We start from the raw sequence: 21621 nt of genomic DNA on the forward strand, positions 1-21621 counted from the left end.
TCATCATCACTGAATTTTCATATTAAGCAGCATTTTGGCTGTTTTTTTTTTTTTTTGTTTGTTTTTTTTGTTTTTTTTTTGTAGTCTACGTTGAATGATGGACACCTGTTTGACAACAATACCATCCATCACTCTTCTAGAAATGCAGCCTCAGTCACGTTGTCTGTAGATCTGCACCAGGCCTACTTACTGTATGTGCACATTTTGTTCTGTTCATGCTGAGAATAGCCTTCCCCCTGGGGAGAGCAGGAGCTTCTTCTGACATTTGCATGGTAATATTTTTTTACCTGGTTGTACTTGCTTGGTTACCTGTCATTATATTGAAAATGGATGGAAATTACACATGCACAAAGCAGAAACAGCAGGGAAAACACAATTCACAGAAGGGCAGAAGAACTGAAATTAATCTGTCCCACCATATGAAGGGAATTCAAACCAAATATCAAATGCATCAGTGTGACACCATGAAGCCTTTCCGGTAAATTCATGATTAATGCTTGTATTAATAAAAAACAATACCATTGTCTGTTCTCATGTTCTACAATTGTCTTCATTTTCCTATACATATGTAACCCAGCGAGACGATGGCTGGGTTACATATGTATATAGATAGATAGATAGATGCATACATACATACACAGGTTCCAAAGGTTTTTTTTTTTTTTTTTTTTTTTTTTAACACTTTTTTTCTTAATTCTTCAGAAGTGTTAAGAAAAAAGAAAAACTTTTGGAATACTCTATAAGAGTAATATAAATACTCAAATATACTAAAATATATCTATAGCATATCTGTAGATCTTTCTTATTTAAGCCTTTGCACAGACTGCATGTACAATGAAATATATCTGCAAAATATCTATAGAATAGATTAAAAATAGAGTTATAAATAGAGTTATACTCCCAATTATAATTTTAAGTATAGTTTCCATGTGGCAGTCCCCTGGTGCCCTGTACTGGGTGGCAGAGGCTGTCGGACTTGGTTCAGCCTCATGGAAAACATTTATGAAAAACATTTATGAAAAACACTATGGCATGAACTATCACTAACCATTTAATCATTTTACATTGAAAATCACACCATTATCGTTTCTGATCTATTCTATTCTATTCTATTCTATTCTATTCTATTCATTGGCGGCGCAAACACCGGCGAAAGCGCTGATTGGCGGAGCCGCGGTGACGTCAGCGCCGCTCCGCCGCCCCTGCAGCGGCCGGCCGCACTGTCAACATGGCTGCAGTGGATGTCATTGTGGGCAAGTTTGTGGCGTTTTGGAAGCTGCCCGATGTCCGACTGAAATTCCCTCTCCTGTTTCTGGTGATTTCAGTCGCGGGCTCAGTCCTCAAACAGCTGGACGTCGTCCCGCAGACATACTTCAGCAGCAGCAAAAATGTCCTAAACGTGTAAGTGAAGTGTGCTGGTGAGTTAGGCTAAGGTTAGTCTTGCTAGCGCTAGTTTAGGATAGCGTCAGTATGGCGAGCTAACCTGGCTCTAACTTCATGGCACCTGTGATTCTCTGAAACGACTTTAAGGATTTCCTGACTGGGCTTTAATGTATTTAGTAAGGTTTTTCGTTTTAAGTTAAATGGGTCAAAGGTAAGCCAGTAATCTAGCATTACTTTGTTAAACAAGCTGCTTGTTGTCAGCTTCGTTCATAACGTTACTTATAGACATTGGATACTCTCTAAATAAATAAAAGTAGCTGTTTGTATATCTGTAACCCTTGTTCCTCCCTCAGGTATTTTGTCAAGTTGTCCTGGGGCTGGACCCTGTTGCTGTTGACTCCCTTCCTCCTCCTGTCCAACTCCTCCTTCAGCAGGAGTGTGTCCTTCCTCTGCCGCCGGCTGCTCTCCCTGCTGGTGGCCACAGCCGTGTGGTACGTGTGCACCGAGACCTTCTTGTACATAGAAGATGTCACAGGTACGTGTGTTGACAGAGACGCCCTGGAGGCGGTCAGCGAGCAGTACACATCCAAGGCCAGCTGCAGGAGGGCCGGCTTCGACTGGCACGGCTTCGACATCTCGGGACACTCCTTCATCCTGGCCTACTCTGCTCTCTTCATCATGGAGGAGACGGCTCCCATGGCCTTCCTGCAGACAGCCAGTCTGTCCACGCTGCCCAGAATCGTGCTCAGTTGGCTGTACGTGGCTCTGAACGTGATCGTGATCATTTGGATATGGATGTTCGCCTGCACTTCAGTTTACTTCCATGACCTGTTTGACAAGCTGCTGGGGACCTTGTGTGGGCTGCTGGGCTGGTATCTGACATATCGGGTTTGGTATCTAAACCCATTGTCTCCTGGACTCCCTCCCCAGCAGCAGCCAAAAGAGCAGAAACAGCGTGCCTAAGTTGAAAACCTACTCACACAACATTATTTCCATCCTCAAAACAGCAACAAAACAATAAGTAGTGATGCTGCTATAAAAGGTGTCATAATCTTTAAAAAAAAAAATCAACACATCATCACGCTTAAGTTATATATTTCCATTTCTATGTCGACCACGCTATTTAAAGTTTTTCCTTCCTTACTGAAAGGTCATTTTGTACAGCGGGATTGGCTTGCAGTCCCTCCATGGTGGTTGGCAGCTGCTGTTCCCAAAATGACTCTGTGTAATCTGAGATAAAAGCAAAGCAATGCACTGCCGCTCAGCTTCAACCTCTCACCTTCGGCCAACCAGCTTCTCATGCTGCGGTGTCGTCTGCTCAATTGTTTTCTGCCTTACAATGTTTGATTTATGAAGTCCTGTAAATGGTGGGAGATTAAGTCATCCCTGTCTTTAGATGTCTGAATGGGAACACCTGAGAATGTTTACACTTTCCGGTTGTATGGCACTGATGGCGTGTGTTGTGTTAACCTGTTTTGCCAGACCAGTGTAGTTCAATATTTTATCGGAAAGATATTTTCACAACAAAGTCTGGTGTTGTAGCTGCACCAGAGCGACATTTAACGCAGGTTTTGCAGTCCTGTATCCAGGACTTTAAGGATCAGTTCATTTCCACTTGTACCTCATTTTGATTCTGATCCATATTCCACTGAATCTGTGTGGAGTTAAAGGAGCAGTTCGCCCAAAACCAAAAATAAAATATTTTCCTGTTTAGTGTGAGTGCAGTCTGTCCATCCAGGCAGTTTCCAGAGGTTTCCAGTCTGTTCCCTGGGGATGGGTGTTCTTCTTCTGTGGAGCTCAAACTGCCAAAAATGTGAAAAGCACACCAGCAACAGCTCTTTCCAAAAACTATGACACAGATACCTGGCATCATTCAAAACCCTCAGGGGCCAAGAGTTTCTCTGGGAACTGTTTTCCTACCAAAGGATATCAGAAAACTGTATCTATCTGCCCTTCATTTGTCCTCCATGGAAGAGCTGCAACAATTAGTCAAATAATCAATTAGCTGTAATTCACTGATTTTCAGAACTGGTTAATCAAATCGAGTCATTTTCAAGCAGAAAATGTCCAAATTCACTGATTCCAACTTCTCCGATGTGAATATTTTCAGGTTTCTTTAGTCCCCTATGACAGTAAACTAAATAGCTTTCTTTGGCTTGTGGACTGTTGATGGGAACAAAACAAAACATTTAAGAACGTTTGTGGGAATTTGTGATCAACATTTTTCACTATTTTCTGACATTTTATGGACCAAACAACTAATCGATTAATCAATAATGAAATTAATCATTAGTTGCAACTCCTCTCTCCGGGGCCAGATAGATAAAGTAAATTTTTGTTCATTTGAGCTCCACAAAACAAAATGCATCCCGTCCCAGTGCTTCTGTGTGAGGGGAGACCCGGAATCCTGCCTCCATCCAAACCCTACAGAAACTTTCTGGATGGATAGATCGCACTCACAGTAAATGAAATATGTTCAGATGGATAGATTGTATTTTGGGCAAACAGTTTCTTTCTGTTTCTTTTAAGCTAACATAGTTTATATCTTCTTATATCATAGTTTTTATCAGGAATTCAACACTACCTGTCACGTGTGTTCACAGGACAATGAGCCTGGTAAAAACTTGCAGATATTAAAAGTTATTTTAATGTGCCATAGATTATTACTCTGATAGTGGGCCGGCTCTACACGGTCGTGCATTGGACTATGTCTTGTTTTCTCTTTGATGCAAGAGAATAATCCAGTTAAAATTATTTTGATCAGAAATGGTTGATTTTTTTTCTTAGACTGTTAAAACTTGAACTAAGAGAATACACGATGAAAAGAATATTAGTAGCAATGTTGGGATATGAGCTTACTGAAACCTTTTAAGCTTTTGTTTGCTGACATTGATTCATGTGTATTTTCGTTTATAAGTGTGTCTTGGCAAAATAAAAACTGTAAGATCTCAATGTTCCATTTTCATCATTTATTTGTCATTGATGGCAACTGAATAAATTAAGGCTTATGAACAAACATCATAAAAAGCACCATAAATAAATGCATATATATAAATATAAAAAATAAAAAGTAAAAAATAAAAAAATACTATTGTGAAATATAATGGCCACAAATAACAACTAGGATTCCTCCGCTTGAATTCTTAGTGTGATCCAATGACTTTGAGATCCGCTCCTCGGGTATGATGTCTACGTCAGAAGAAGCAGTGGATTCGTTGTAGCGAGGGCGCTTGCAACAGACAAAAATGTACAAGCTTTCACAATGATAGGCTGGTCATGAAGTGAGATTCTGTCATTCGTCCCTTGACATTTGTCCTCGTCATCGTCTGCTGTTTGTCAGTTTACAAAATAAGTGAGAGTTTCACAATCTGAAAGTCAACAGAAGGAAAAGGACTGAGAAAAATGTCGACACACACTTCGGCTAATCGTAATCCTAAATCCTAACAGGAAATAGTACTGTACACTTACGTTTTCGCTTGCTTACTTCCAATCTTGAGAAATTAAGATATTTAAAGTCTTCTTATTTGTCGCCATATGCGCTCACAGCACTGCTGCTCTCATGCAAGAATAGTTTTGGAATCAAATTATTTCCCATATTGTGTCTTTTGCAGGCATATTGTGTCGTAGTGAAGAATTATTCCCAGCTGTCAGACCTATATGGCTCTACTGCACTTTCAATATTCACAAAACTGGATTATCTACACCTTCTAAACGTCTAGAGGAGATTTCACAGATTTATCAGATATTACACAGCTAAGAGACGCTGCTGCTAATGGAGCATTGGTCATTGTCTTTGGTTGAACCTTCTCTGCCTCACCAGCAGCCGCTGACTAAACTGCCTGCCTGTGTTTGGTCACAGAATGTAAATGCTTGGGCTGTGCATGTGCAGACAGAAAGAAACACCATACTGTACGTCCTTCAAGCTGAACGGCTTGAGTCAGATCCCCATAAGAGGTTTAGTTTCTTTACAGTGTGCAGTAATAATTATGTCTGTACAGCCAGTCGTAAAACCGGGGACAAATGAAGCTTACGGCTCCAACCAATACATCACATCATGAATTAAAACCTGCCTCTGGAGCTGAATTAACAAAGTTGAACTCTGGTAGTGCGACCGAGAAAAGCAGAATGGCTCCAGAGGAGGATAAATAGAGTGTGGAGCAAGAAAAAGTACAGTACACTACATCAACAAACAACAAGAGTGAGCTAGTCAACTGGCAAGCTTAGCCGGGGGGGGAGAGGCCTTTTTTTTCCTCCTCGTCATGCTCCTTCTAGCCTTCCGACGAGTCAGCTTTTTCTGCCATCATTTCACTTTGAAGCTCATTAAAAAAAAAAAAAAAAAAAACAGAGTGCAGTAAGGTAAATCATACAACATGTAATTATAAATATCTTCTGTAAAAACAATCTTGCATCTGTCAGGAGTTCGGTGACAAACAGCAGTCCACAGTCCAGTGATTTCCTTGTTCGGTATTGCTGAGGGATGAGCTACTCTACCCCCGACCATCTCCAACAGACCATACAGTGCAGGTGCTTCAAAGGTTACATGTAGAAACGTCAGCATTTACAGGTTGGTGGTTTAATGTTCAGTAGTGAACTCGATTTCGTCATAAATTCTGCCTCTGGGTCACACAAAATCCTCAGTGTCCGTTGGTCAAAACGCTTACGCAATAAGAAAAAACAAAACAAACAAAAAAAAAAAAACATGCAATGAAATACATCGTGGACCTATTACACCACTATTGTGCCATAGATGCAGAATTTAGAGTATTACTACCAGTTCTGGCCAAGTGTAACGTTTCAAACACCTCAAATATCATCTGAAAATCCTGGTCAGCGACGGATAGAGTGACAATGAATCCACAGAGCACTGTGCGCTGTGCTATGTAATTAATTTACAGTGCTCTAAATGAACTGTCACCGTGAGAGTGCATGTGTGTGCGTGTGTTACTGTGTGTTTGGGTGCACAGATAGTGGATGTTTGCCCCCGTCCTACATCTCATCTGGCAGTTTCTGGCAGCACGGCAATTATCATAAAGTATTTTTGTCATGTAAAATCTCCCGGGGGTTTTACTGGGCAAACCCCAGGCCAATGAAAGGAGTGAAGAGCAATAGGTGAATGCCAATAGTATGAATAATGGCTATAATTCAACTGTATAGTGACATGCTGAGGTCAGTTAACCCCTGTTGGTGTTACTGTGCACGGTGCAACCTCATAACATTTTGTCGGGGTCTTTTACATTATGTGTGAAGACCTTTAGGTTGGCGTTTTCAATATAACTGGACCTGATGCATGCCTTCAACAAAAGCTAAATGAGGCCTTACAGGCCGTCGACGTGACGCCTGCAAGCTGCCAGAAATCAAACTAAATGAAGGCATTGATTACCAGAAAATGTGCTGTCAAAAATTCCTTTGTATGGAATGTTCTTAATATTTTTTGTTCACCCAGGTAAGTAATAGTGTTCTCTATATAGATTCATATGTTTTCCTGCAGTCATAAAACATTACAGAAAAGTTGAAACATCACACAAATACACAGACATTGAACACAACAAGAGGGCATTCACTACATGTATTTCTTTTTTAAAAACCAATAGGCAAAGTACCCCATCCCTCCGAGGGAGCCCATGAGAAAAGAAGCCCCGAAGAAGGACGGCGGCTTCTTTTTTACCATCCGGAACGCGTTGGGTAGAACTGCTGACAGGAGGGTCGTGTGGATGTCGCCCAACACCTTGCGGAAAGCGTAGCGTTTTTGCACACGCACAAAAAAGGACTGCAGGTTGGGCCGGCTGCCGTCCTCCCAGTATTTCTTAGAAAGTCCCAAGAACTTGAGCCTGTGCAACAAGGCTCCGAGGCAGATATCAGCTAGTGTAAATTCAGGTCCACATAACCACAACTCACATTTCTGACCTGGCGAGAGAAAAAGACAAACAGCACACCGTAACATGGCTGTGCGAAATGCTTTAAACAGGTTGCCAGGGTGGCACCACAATGATTGTGAAAAGAAAAAGAAAACAAAAGTAAAAGCAAAGCATAAGACCTCGTGCGCATACCTTGATACTCCAGTTTCCTCTTCTCCAGTTCGGCCTCCACTTGATCTAGAACCATGGCTAACTCTCCCAGAATTTTCTTCAGGTAGTTCACATTATCATGGTCCAAGATTTTTGCCTGCCGACAAAATAAAAAACACTGGATCTCGAGGACGAAAACCAACATTCACGTGTAGTTTATTTTTACATATCACTTTCATAACATTCTACCATAAAATTACGTTGTTAAAGTCAAAGTACATTTGCGTCAAGCGTCTGGCCAACCAAAACTGCTGCGAGGAAACAGTGACGTTGGTTCACTCACTGTAGAAAAGGCAGCTGATGTGCCGCTTCACTGATATGTCAGTCAATACAAAACACTCATGTCCTCCAGCCACGTGAAGCACTTACATAATCCATATTATATTGGAATAAAACATGGTTTAAAAAATGTCTGAGTTGCAGAGTAGTATCATAATATGCAGCGAGGTGCAGCCAAGCGGAGAAAAAAAAAATGCAGTGCACAGGGGGGTTCATGGATTCCTATGAGTAGAGAGTAGAGAGATCATTATATTTTACAGGGCTATATCACATAAAAATATTTTCTCTTTACTTTTTATTCCACTTATACGTTTGTTTGTCTATTGATGTTGCCCTCTACTTGTTTATCCACTGATGTTGCCCTTGTGCTTTAGTATTTATGCTGGCCCACTATTTGTGTGTTTTTGATGTAGGCTTTCTGATCTCCTATATGAACTATTTCCTTGGGCATATTGATTTAACTAACATATGGATTGTATGGTGTGCATCATTATAAAACACTGATAGTCTCATTTATTTAATTTTGTTGTTGTCCTATATTAGAGCACTTTATTTATCTATCCGTATAGGTTCTCTCGATATATATGTTAACGGCATTGTCTTCCGTGTAGATGAATGTTTTTCAATATTAGCTCACCCTTTACTATAACATCTTATAAGTAATCCTGTCGCCTTAAGCAGCTAGGGGTGCATCTGACTGAATGACTGGGTATAGAGGCAGTGCACCGTCTCATTACACAGTGTGATACCTGTCACCACCTGACGACAATTGAAGGTTATATATATATATATATATATATATATATATATATATATATATGGAGGCTTAACAGACTTGTGTTACTGTTGCCTGATGAAGAAAACAGCATCTCTGCTATTAAATTATTAAGTAATCTGTTTTGAGTGTGCAGATTTCACTTTTTCTTCACATGGATTCCCATCTGAATTCCACATTTTGAAATCATTACTGAGCCAGAACTGTGTATGTAATTGTATTTTTTCCGCCTGTCCACGTCGTGTTTCCATGTTCCAACACTTTTGCTGTGTCCGCTGTTAACTAACTGTAAATTGGCAACCCATTAATCGCTCTCTAACAAACCTAAAGGCAGATTGGTGGCACCTCTAGCCAATTAGCTTTACCCCAGAAGTGCCCTTTTTGTCTAGTGATTACCTATAGCCATAGCAACACAGTGTTTTCATTATAAAGCAGCCGCATAATTACAAGGTGTTGTTAGGCTGCTCTTATTCATTCCAAGCACTATCTGTTCGATATCCTGTTACACATCTTTTAATTCTTGCGAAGTAAAGCTCATTTAGTGGTATAACAATATGCATTAGCACAGTTCGATTTTTACCCCAGTGAATATGAGCCGTATTAGGACAAAGGTACAGTGCAGTCATTTATGCACAGTGTAGCAGACTACTTTCCTTTTTCAGCTTTTCACAGGTGCTACGTGGGGGAGATGCTGCAGCCTTTTGAGGATGGGATTTCCCTTTAGCAACAGAAACTTTAGCGGTTTGAAAAATGATCGAGTCTGATGCAGAGTCAATGTTTAGAGAAAAGTTTGACTCATGCAATATATTCAGCTTCAGGCAGGAAATAAGCCAATTGAGCGTTCAGAACAATTACTGCTTTGTTACATGCCGCCGCTCCAGCAAAGTGTTGTATCTCACATAATTAGAATATCATATGAATCATAATCTAAATTAATCATCATGTGTAAAGCTGTGTTGTTGTTTTTTTTCAGTTTCCCTCCTCACCATGAGCTTCTTCTGCTTGGAGAGGTATGGTTCTGTCAGCTGGGGCTCCTCGTGGTCCAACTTCATCAGCTCCGACGCAGCGTTGGCCAGGTGTCCTGAAGACACACACACGCACACACGCACACACACACACACACTTAACTTCAATGTCTTAATCTAGTGTTAACTGGAGAAACGCTGCCATGACTCTAATGAGTAAGGACAAGTTAAAGTACTATTTGCTCTAGACATGAGACACTTAATGGCTTTCCAAGTATAGTGTCCCTGTCACATTTTTCACAGGGCAGGCACCCAAGGGACCAGTGTGTATAATCCACCAGGGAGAGGTAGACAACTGATTATTCAGAGTTTATTCTTATCTATACTCCCTACACACCCCCTGCAGGGCGAGAGGGTAGACACTCATTTTATCAGCTATAGCAGCCAAAGTTACAGTATCAAGCCAATATCCTTAAAGGACTTTTTAAAAAAAAAAGTCTCTTATACTGTTATACATCATCAGTTTCTGAGGTTCAATACTAGTAATTTTATGGTTAAGTGTTCTCATTTACTTTTTTGGGTGAAACCATTTTCCCTCAGTGTAGCAGCAACAAGTTTTTGCTGGCAAGAATAAGTGTGTTACTCAATGTAACATGTCTTATGGCTGCGTTGTATTCAGTTTTTTTTTTTTTTTTTTTTAGACTACAGACACTGGCATCTCTGCCTCTGTGTGGCTGTTGAATGCTGGTGCATAATGGTGAGCCTTTAAGGAAACCTTTGCTCCTTCATTCTAAGAGACTGACTGTAAAACTTGGCGTTTTTCCTTGACGTTTTAAATAGAAGATTATTTTTTTTCTGCCAACAAATTCCACTGTAGCTGCACAGAAAAATATATCTTGACATGACATGAAGTTGTTACCTTTAGCCAGATACTCACAGGAATAAGAAAGATACCAAACCACAAAATGAACCTAGAGATGCAAGGTACAACCGCAGTAAATGTTCCTTTGACTATGTTCTGATGTTTCGGAGTAGATTTTCAACAACAGCAATAAGATGGTCGGAACCATAAGTTCAATTTGATCAAAAGTCAGAGCAGAGGGTTCTTACAAATACTCTAAAAAATGATTTTACATTTAAAAAAAAGCATGAGTGAATCTCTCCCATTAAATAAGCCATCAGGGTGATTTAATAGATATTACTCAGGGTGACCATGGGTTCTCTGGGTCATTAAGTTTGCTGCAGAATTTTGGCTCGTCAAGCCTTTGCTTTGATTTACAGGGCAGGCCCATTTCCTGATAGACAGAGCAATGCAGCTCAGACTGAGAGGCTCAATATCTGCCACCGGGCCATGGGACAGTTAGGCCAGTGCTGTATATGTTAATCAGGTTGTGTACATATAAATAGGGATTTTTTGCCGTTGATATAGGAAATACTGTAAGATGAATTCATGTAGTCATTATGCCTGTCTGACCTCTGCCCAAGGTCACAGCAGGAAGTTACAGCCCTATTTGTGACAAGCCACACCCCCTTTCAGCAATGCTGTTGGCGTTGCTGAAAGACGACACCCATTTTGGGTCAGTAATCATGGGCAGGTGGTCACATGTGATATGATTTCTAAACTACAATTAGGAATTTAGAAACTGTGGCTCTGCTCCACCCATTGCCACACTCCCTTGGTGCTGATTGGCCTGAAGATGTAGTCAATACTTTGCTGTCCCGGAACCAGCTTGATGCATTTTGGCCCAGGAACCAGCTTGATGCATTTCGAAACCACAGTCTTGTTTCTGCTAAGCCCCGCCCACTGCCACACTCGCTTGAATCCTATTGGCCCAAGAAGTTGATCAGTTCCTCACTTGTCTAGGTGCAGACCTAGACAAATCAGTCCAGCACTCTTTTAGTCATCATGCTAACAGATGGACCGGGGTGATCACATAAACCCCTGCAAGAGCTTTCACTTCCTTGGCGGAGGTAATTACCTGGACTATATATTCACAATATTAAACAGACATGCACTGCACACCAATTTTGAAATGTCCAGACTACACTGTCACACCAAATAAATGTTTGCATTGTTAGACCCCACCAGAACAGCGTGGGAATCTTTCACACTGCTCTACTCCATGAAACTCTTGAGGATGTGCTGGGATCTCACACTTATAGTGTTATAATGCACATGTCATACCAAAAACTTATGTTAAGAGGCACAGATATCTCTATATACAGTATTTGCACAGCTACTTGCACTCTCAGCTACTTGGAGATTTAGGTAATTTTTGACAGTTTTGTTCTGAGCAGCCAGAGAAATAATGCATGTGATTTAACTATTTTATAGGTTTTATTAGGTGCAACAGATCAGACAGGGCAAACTCCTATGGCTACAGCAAGATTTTATACCATTTAAAGACAGAGATGTTCTAATTGTTTAGAGAAATACTGCGCTTGGTAAAAATAATCTCACATATATTTGGTATCCCTAAACAGAACTCCACAGAGACCAATATCAACTTGAATAATGAGGCAAATTGTAATTTCAAAGTCACAGAACATCCACACTGCATGTTGTCTTGATGCAATTCATGTAGAATTATGAATAATCATCCCCACACAAAACAGTGAACTGGCTTCACTTACTACGTATTTCTGCGGTGGCGTACTTTGGGATCATGGAGTCAGTGGTGAGCTCTGGATGCAGGATACAGCCGTGCGTGTAAGCATCCATGGGCAGGCCGTCCAGTAGCTGGCGGTACTGCTGCACACGCTCGTGGAGAGGCGAGCCCGCATCGGGAATCAGCTGGGCCACCGTTTCTGAAGACAAGACACCCGCACAAAAGCCGATGAGAAAGCCATTAATAGCATTTTCTGAAGACAAATGCAGACAAAAATAATTTGGATTAAAGAACGTGTAAACAAAGAAGAAATGTTTAAAAGAAAATGTAGACCCTTGTAGCACACTGGTATTCTTAGTATATTCCTGTAAGGGCTTCATAACCTGAGGTTTCTAAGCAACCCTCTCTAAGCTTGATCTTACACAACCCCAAAAATAACATAACGCTCCCTGCTTAAGCCAGCACATACTGTAGGCTCACAACATGGTAACTTGGTAACAGATCACATACACACACACACACACACACCGCCCCGCCTCTCTGTAACACACCAGTGATCACATATCACACAGCCTGACATCTCAAGAAAACACTGAGGCAAGGAAACTCCCAAACCAACAAGCTACTGACAGTTTGTATCAAGTGGTGAAGAGGTGAAGGATAAATAAACCTCTATCATCTAAAGAGAGGAAATTTCCTGTATTAAAAAAGACATGAACAAGCACACAGTCTACACAGTGATATAAGACAATCATTTCATAATATGAATGAGTTAGTTAGGCCGATTGCACTAAACCCCTCTGGACTCCTCTGTTCTCCTCTGTGGCCCGAGTTGAGAAGTGTTATTACTGAGGGAACAAACAAGCTTGTTGCCCTAATTCTCGTCGTGTGTTGCAGCTCAACAAGCTGGCTAGGTTAAAACATGCTGCATGGCTTACAGCAACTCTAAAAGGGAAGGGCAATGCTTGCTGTGATGACCTGCTGCTGAGCTTCACTATTTAGAAGAGACAGGATAGAGGCGAACACAACAAAGAGGGCTTTTATCTTCATACTGAGCCCAGTGGGCAGGGTCACAGCCAGCCAAGAACAGGGGCAACATCGCTGACAGCACCGCAATAGTCAGTTGGCTGCTTGAGGATGCTCAATCAATGGGCGATGTTGAGGTTTGTGGAGGGTGGAGCCGCGCCTGGCGGAGCTCCAGGGAGCTGACTAATCAGTCCCAGGACCAGCAGGCCGACCTGGGCATGCCAGGCCAGGCACCAGTCCACTAGGTGGTCTGCTGCGGCACTGAGGTGGAGGTATTGGATCACAACCTCAGCACCTTAGAGATCAGTCCATCCGGTTCTCTGCAGAGAACAAAGCAACACTGTGGTGAATGTGGCACAAACAAGAGTGATGGAGCCACTGTTTGATTTGTCTCTCCCGGCTGTAGCATATCCAGGTGCAACCATTAAACTCTAATTGAGGAAGAATTAACAAATTACATGAAGCAAAAGTTGTCTGGCTTTCCATCAGAGTTGATAGCTTTCAGACACTCCTCCACTACATCTCCAGAGCAGCGTGAGGTGGTGGGTGGGTGAGCCTGACCTGGGACCGGCCTCCTCTGCACTGTTTGCTGAGACATCTGCACTTTCCAGGCCAGCTGCAGCCACACTGCCAGGATTCATTAGGGATTTAAGCACAGAGAGAAAGCATGTCTGCAAGTCTTATCCCCCAGATTGACTTCTGGTTAAAAGCATGTCATGGCTTGAGGTCTTGTTTTAAAAGCAGCATATGGTGGATTCATGGATCATGTAACAATAAACAGAGAAAGCATGCCTACCTATTGAATCAGTGTTTGTAGAGTAGTGTTGTGTACTAAGGTCTGGATCTGAATGCAGCTCCATGCTACTTTGTTCCACAACAAAATAAAGCAATTGCCTGTATACGGTGCAATTTCAGCTACAATGAATGGATTTGAGTGAGAAATAGTCTATTTTCAGCATTGTATCTTTTAACTACCGAGCAACCAGTGGACCATTTCTTCTGCTACTACAACAGCGACTGGAGAAAGCATCGAGCATTTCTGTTTCAGACGAGTGAGCACTAACTAATCTACAAGGAGGAAGTTCCCCCTCTATTGGCCTATTCTCAGTATCCCTCGGGCCTTTCCTGGATCCAGGCTCCCAGGACATTACATAACGGCTTAATGTCTCCGCTAATGATTCCATAGGACACACCACCCACAGATACAGTACAATACATAGAGCTCACAAGATCAGGATTCAGTCACGCCAGCAAGACACAGTGCAGCACACAGGCATCTTAGCATGTTTGCTTATTTTTAGTTCTGCAAAAGCACAGCAAGACATTTCTGGCCGCTCACCCAGAATCCAAATCGCTTTACTGGCTCACAATGCACATTTTCTCAAGTATTTGTGCATATGTTGTTCCATCTGTACACCTGATAAAGGGAATGGCCGGTGGCTCATGGGCTACACATCCGCTTCTAATCTTTAAATCTGTCAAATAAGGCCTGAAGCACGCTCACACATCTGCATCCAAACTATAAACCAGTCAACAAAGATGTTATAGCATTCCTTATTTATGCATTTATTTATTTATTTTGCATGATCATCAATATCTTCTGATAATGAGGGGTTTGGAAACAAAGCAAAGCCGCACAGTCAAACTCCTTTACTTAGGTTTGCTCAGATGTTTGTTTTCTTTTTTTTTTTCTTTTCTTTTTGTGTTAAAAATATCTCGATCTCTGAAACTGTAAGATCTACAGCAAACAAACATTGTAGCTTGGCTGAAAATCTACCCCATGACTCAAGCTACAAAAATTATACCATTTTGCTCAATGGTGGTGCAATAATAATCTTATTGTGCCAGAATTTTAATTGCTGTGAATATTTGAGGTTTAAACTACTGAGCTGCCACCCCAAACCTGATGGCATTTGGCCAATAGGGGGTGCTGTAGTAACCCATTAACATCAAATAGCCATCCACAGCCATTCTATGCCTGGCTCAGTGTGCAAATGCAGGCTCCTTTCCAGTTTGAAAACATACTGAATGTCACACTGATTAGCCATATAAGCTCACGCTGACGTGTGCTTTGTGACTCATGAGAACAACTGAGGTGTTTGGAGCCTCATTCACTTCCACTGTACTGATAACTTGATCTTGATCATTACATACAGAGCAATCACCAAGCTGACAATAATGCCCGAGCTTGGTTCATGTCATTTTATTGTCTCAAACTGCAGGAAGATTTTTTAAGAGGCTGCGCTGGCTTAGTGGATTACTCAGCTCTCACAGGGTCACAGGTCAAACCTCATCATATCCCATTATCCAAAAGCTTCAGACATGACATCCTCTTTTGACCAGTGGCCTCCTCTGACATCATTAGTAGACTATCTTCATCGAGGTCCCACCTAAAGCAACACAGTCACTCTTAAGATACTATAGATGTCAACTGGTGTTCAGACCGAGGTTATTAACATTAACAAAACTAGGTGTGGAAAAAACACGGTAAGATTTTTTGTTGAGTTTCTATTATGCAATAGTTTTTCTGACTTTTTGGAAGCTCACCCCTGACAAATCACCCATTACAAAAACACTAAAACTAGCACTGACACTAATAAAAACTATGCATTTCCAAATAAAAACTACAAAATAAAACCTGCTTTAAAAACTCATTAAAACTAATTGAAAAAAGGAAATTGAAAACAAATGGTCAAAATGAAATAAAAATAAAAACTAATGAAAAATGCAAAATTACAATCACCTGAGTTCAGACAGCCAGAGAGGAGCAGCGTGTCTTCAGTGGGATAGTTACATGTCTCTGCACCACAAAGTTGATTTAAATCTCACCCTCTCCCATTTTTAAACTACATTAGAGTTCCTATGCTGATCAATGGCCTCATCTGACTTTATTATAATTCTGCAGTATTTTCATGTTTTGGTAGATAATGTCCGCTTATCCTTCGTTAATTGGCTCATGCCATGAATACACACAAGCTTGTCTTGGTGACACTGGTGCACATTTACATGAACATCTTACAGAGTTTCACAGCACAGCGCACACTGAAGCACGCTTTACAAGGACAACAGATGGCCTCCAGTAGTTTAGACAACCAAGTGTTTGTGCATTTCATTCCTGTGCACATGAAGAACGCAGCAGGATTCGCTCTCGAGCTGTCTAGTCCACCTATCCTTTTACTCCCACCTTGGCAGCCAGCAGATACACTGACGAGAAAAGACAGAGGAGTCAGAGGAGAATAGTGTTGTTACTGTACCTCCCACAAAGTTTTTCTCTAGGTATTCTATGATCTGGTTGTAGTCGCTGACGATTGTGTCTCCGTGGATGAAGACGGGCACCTCCTCCCCCAGGTTCAACCGCATGAACCAGGGCTCCTTGTGCTCCTGCAGCGGCAAGCTCACGTCCCTCTCCTCGCAGATTAGGCCCTTCTCGTTAATGACTAGGCGTACCTGGAATGAAATTATAAACAAGGAGACGCTTAGCCTAATTTCTGAGGGGGTGGATTACACTGCATGTTGAAACTGTCAAGCAAAACCCTCCCGGCTAGAGCTTTTCACAGTAGCAATGACAGCCTCCTCTAGCTGAAGATCAGATAAGATGAGACAGAAGAAGCCGTGTAATGGGCATTGTAGCATCCTCCTATTTGTTCCAGGGAATGAAGCCTTGAAAGTCAAACTCGTAAAAAGAGAGAGAGAAAAAGGTTTATGTATGTCACGTGTGCACCTACACCATTATTTTAATATTATGGATGTTTGAGAAGATGTAAGAAATGTAAAGAAAAAAATGAAGAGGTGAGCAGTGGGACATTTTATCCTGTAGCAGTAAAAACATCATGCACAGTAGAACTGAGACCTGTGAGGAGATGATCAGGGTTTACTTGAAGTAAAATAGGACCATAAAACAACAAAATCCACAAAGAGCTATTACAGTGTTACCAAAGCAGAGAAAGATGATTAATAGAGTCATGTTGAACAGTACAAACAAGAGGATGAGACAGGTTTAGATAAACTAAAGCCTTTACTCTATTAAAGATAAGTGCAATTGTGTTTGCACTGCAGAGCATACAGACGGAGCAGAATTATTTGTGTGGTTTAACAACATAATGAGATATTTTACAGCGTGTTAAAGTTTGGGAAAACTGAGCAGGACACTCTGGATCCATTACGAGTGGTGTAAAAGACAAGCCAAAGTCTATGGAGACCTATTAGCGGGAATAAGATTAATGAAAGAAGATGACATTCAGGGTGAAAAGTTCTGTGGCCACCGGGGAGAAAAGGGAAAAACGGGAGTTTTGCTTCACATGGCCAGACATGGTGTAATGAAATAAAACAAATGTGAAGGCACAGATTTAGCAGCTCCATAATTACAGCATGACCACTTTTTTAGACAGTGGAGAGAGATTTAAAGCTCTGCAGAAATGTGTTTTTAAAAAGTACACTTGCAATATCAAAGAAGGGAAAAGCTTTTGAAATCTGCATTAAAGTGGGGCTGTTATAAATTAAGCCAGTGCCTCCATATAAGAAATTTCTCGTTCCAGTCTGCACTGCACACTGGGCTTGCCTCAGTCATGCCCTTAACAATACTGTCAGTATAACAAGCATTTGTTACATAATGATTTCAGTCACTACTTAGTAAAAATAAAAATGCCATGTAGCTCAGCTGCTTTAGATGACATTTTCTCAGGAGGAAGCGCAAATCAATTCTGCTTATCTAGCACTTACTGGAAGTGTATATTGTTACTGTTTGTCATCAATAAGTGATTATAAAAGATTTCACAAAATACACAGTGGAGCTGTATTGTTTGTTCCTGATCTCAGGTAGGTAGCTAGTAATGTGTCTTGTATTTTATCAAATTTGATATGACTGGCTCGATAATTATTGGGAAGCTGGTGTGCTGTAATCTGTTTAAAAATAGCAGAAAGTTTCAAGCTGTACAGGAACAAGAGTTGAAGGTGTAAATCTCCAACCTGCAGCCCTTCAGAGTGTGACTACTGTATCGATTGGTGAGGTTGGCCTCTAACTGTGCTGTATTTCTGGGGCATCAACCTCCATCTGTCTCTATCTGTGTCTTATCTGTTGTGTTCACATTGCATCATTCATGTCTGTCATGCCCGTCAGATGGATGTTCACCCTGCTCCACAACATGGCATGGGTTGGTTATGAAGTGTTACAATAATAGCAAGCGCAAAATTCAACAGTACAGCTTTGCTCTTTCCTCGGGAAGCGGCTGAAGCGTACACAGACTTGTAAATAATTCCCTAAATAGCTGACGATGACAGTCTCCCCTCACAAAGATAAATGTCATCATTCTGTTGGGAGAAAATAATATCGCTTACATCAATATTACACTTGCTGAAGGTCTCACGGATGATTTAAGTATTAGTATGATAGAAGTATTTATTTTAGTATTCTTTTTTTAATGAAAAGGAGTGTGTTCTGCTGGTCACAAAACATAAAAACATAAAACAACAACCCTGGAATGTTGTAGGGACATATTTTTTCTTTCTTTCTTTCTTTTTTTTTTTTTTTTTTTACAAATAATGTTAAAAGCCTTTGTATCATATTAAGGTACACACATTTAGCAAAATTCTGCGGAGTGCATGAACTCTTAATCTTATGAAAGCCGTGCCCACAATGCCATTCAGAGCGTGCATCAACTTGCATAACAACAACGTCCTAGAGCATTTTGGGAAATAAATGTAGTAATAGCTGTACAGATGAAGCTGTACTTCATGCATATCTTTCAAATCTACAGATGGATACCCAATTTTCTCCTCATTCACAGAACAGTGTCATATAATAGTAAAATCAAATCTGGGACAAGAGTGATAATGATGATAGTGAGCCTTGTGTTTACCCCTCTGCTGAGTGACAACAGGCCCTATCAGCCACTCACTTGGAGTGGCTCTGAGCCAGCAGCTAGCTGTGCGGCTGTCAGACAGGCCAAAGCCCAACCTTCCTCACATGGGAAGAGGAGACGGAGCACCAAGTCAAGGTTGGTGCTCTGCGAAGGAAAGGAGTTTAACACCATCTCTCTATTTAGAAACACAGGTTTATATCCATGATATTTAAAGCACAGGGCTGCAGCCAGTTTGATTACATGCTGAGCAATATGCAAGAAATCTGTTTCATAACAGTGTTGCATAGATTGAGCCACTTTGCGGTTGCACAAGAATATTTCACCAATTCTGTGCTTTTGTGTGAAATAAAAGAACGAAGCTCAGATAGAATGAAATTCCCAAGTGCAAACTATGCTACGTCAAGAGAGTATAGCCCATGTGTTCACACAAGATAAAGATGGAGGTCAATCAGCACGAGAGCAGCTGAAGAGGCACTAAGTATCATCTCACATGAGGTTCAGGTTTTTTTTTTTTGCTCACTAGGTGTTAGTGAAGTGAAGCCTTGCTGTTTATGCATACACCTAAAAAAGGTGTTTCTGCTTCATGCTGCACATTAGAAGGTGGATTCATCCCAGGTCTAGGAGTTTTAGTCAGCCAGTAGTCAACGTTTTACTAATCTTCCACCCAAGCCCATTTAAAGGGGAGGGTATGCTGTCTGCCAAGGTAATCATAGGTAATTTTTAAAAGATGAAAAACCCCATAAAGAATGGGGGAAAACAGGCTATAGCTCAGCAAGGAAAGGAGGAAGCTGCCCTTTGGTTTGTTTTGCACAGAGATACCTCATTTCAATCAATTATTTAGGTTGTCATGTGTCAGACCACATAAGGTGTAACCTCATTCAGCAGCTATAAAGGGACAAAACAGGCCCACCACGTCAATAAAAGGTAACGGCTTATGAGATATGCAAGGTGATCTATCCATTGGTTCATGGGAGACAATGGCATATTGATCACCAATTCAGCTACATATCGAGGAAATGTGCCCCATGCTGCAGCGGTTTTCCAAATGTCTCAACTGGGAGACCTGCCCAGCTGCAGGATCATATTCATATTCAGGGGGGCAGTGTCATAACCGTGCACAAAACATGCTTTGATCATAACAAACACAGGGAGCTCCATGCTGTAGCATGACATGCAGGAGACGTGGTACACCTCCATTTTCAGCCTATGTGTTTTTTACCTTTTGGGAGCTGAAAGACTGCGTCCAGTGGTACAAAACGAGCCTGTCTTTTGAGAAAGGTTTGGGCTCTGCCGTCGGTTCTTCGCTTTCCTCCCCGTCTGTGATTTTGCCGTCTTCATCCATGGCTGAGATGGGCCACCAGCTACAGTTGGTGGGGGTAACATTGTTGGAAGACGCCATGACAGAGCGTTTTGTGCGTGTGAGAGGACCAGGGAGGGAGAGAGAGATGGAGAGAGGGAGGGACTGAGAGAGAGAGAGAGAGAGAGAGAGAGAGAGAGAGAGAGAGAGAGAGAGAGAGAGAGAGAGAGAGAGAGAATTTCAGCACCACGAACTGAGCATCATCGATTCACCGCGGCAGCAGCATCAGTTTCGGACAGCTCCAGTGCTGATCGGCGCCACTCAGGCTGCAAAAAATAAAAGAGAAAGGGAAAAGGAAGAAAAGGAAAGCCCTGACAGTTTCAATCCATATGCAAATAGCCAGTTACTCGAGCATGCTGGGGCACTTACAATTAAATCAATGTGTAACCGTATTACATCACATGATAAGCTACGCACAATCATGCGCCGTGGATGGAAACCCCGACATGCGAGCAGGGAGGCTGCGCTTCAGTGGAAGGTCAAGCTGCTCCGTGTAAGGACAGCCGGCTCTGCTGACTGCCATAGATTTGGGGAGGCATCCGGATTACATAGAGCCACAGCAGGCCAATGTGTGGCACTAATCAGTAAGGTTAAAAAATAAATAAATAAATAAAAATCATTTGTTTAAGTGGTAAAAACATAAGGTATATATCCCCTAGCTAATGTACTGTTCCAATAATATTCCTATTGTGTTGCGGATTTAAGATTCATACTGGGAATAAATTTAAAAAAAAAAAAAAAAAAAAAAAAAAAACAGCAATGAGTTATAGTAGGATTTGGTCACTATAATTTACACAAACACACATTTTTTGTAAGCCCAGCCTAAGGCAGTATCCTGTCTGCTATTTGCAAAAGAGTGAGAGCAATTTTTTTTTTTTTTTTTTTGGTCCCTTAGGGCTGTATTGCAATTGCTGATATTAACCAGCAGAGGGCGCAACATGAGAATGAAGTGCAGTGCAATATTTACGGTCTCACATCTACATCCACCGACGAAGAAATAAATATTCATTTCGACTGTTTGTAAACCAAATATGAAAAAAAAAAAAAAGTGAAATAAAAACAGCATTATGAGCAGGTAAATTGGCTGGGACGGGGGCTTTTTTTAATTTATAACTGATTCTGTAAATAATCATGATAAACCTACAGCCTAAAGATCTAACATACAAATATTATAGAAAAAGTATAAGTAAAAGTAAAAGTACGCTTAAAAGTATTGTAAGAATATCATGGTATTACAACAGGAGATCAAAAAAAAATACCATGAAGCTTGATAAATTCACTATAAACTCACCAAGCTCCCTAAC

At 41.2% G+C, this 21621-nt stretch overlaps 2 protein-coding genes across 2 annotated transcripts; one reads left to right on the forward strand and one right to left on the reverse strand.

The window, feature by feature from the left end:
• Window positions 1-1187: 1187 nt before the first annotated feature.
• fitm2 (fat storage inducing transmembrane protein 2) lies at window positions 1188-4335 on the forward strand. The gene is made up of 2 exons (XM_030056119.1): window positions 1188-1401; window positions 1737-4335. Exons 1-2 carry the CDS (start codon window positions 1229-1231, stop codon window positions 2344-2346), a joined length of 783 nt encoding a protein of 260 aa, XP_029911979.1. The 5' UTR covers window positions 1188-1228; the 3' UTR covers window positions 2347-4335.
• Window positions 4336-4344: 9 nt separating this feature from the next.
• On the reverse strand, window positions 4345-20454 carry gdap1l1 (ganglioside induced differentiation associated protein 1-like 1). Its single transcript, XM_030056118.1, has 6 exons — window positions 20180-20454; window positions 16357-16549; window positions 12102-12275; window positions 9489-9583; window positions 7431-7545; window positions 4345-7287 (listed from the first exon to the last, which is right to left on the reverse strand). Exons 1-6 carry the CDS (start codon window positions 20357-20359, stop codon window positions 6944-6946), a joined length of 1101 nt encoding a protein of 366 aa, XP_029911978.1. The 5' UTR covers window positions 20360-20454; the 3' UTR covers window positions 4345-6943.
• Window positions 20455-21621: the final 1167 nt, after the last annotated feature.

The sequence above is a fragment of the Myripristis murdjan genome, chromosome 7 (assembly GCF_902150065.1).
Source record: "Myripristis murdjan chromosome 7, fMyrMur1.1, whole genome shotgun sequence".
In the NCBI taxonomy this organism is placed as follows: Eukaryota; Metazoa; Chordata; class Actinopteri; order Holocentriformes; family Holocentridae; genus Myripristis; species Myripristis murdjan.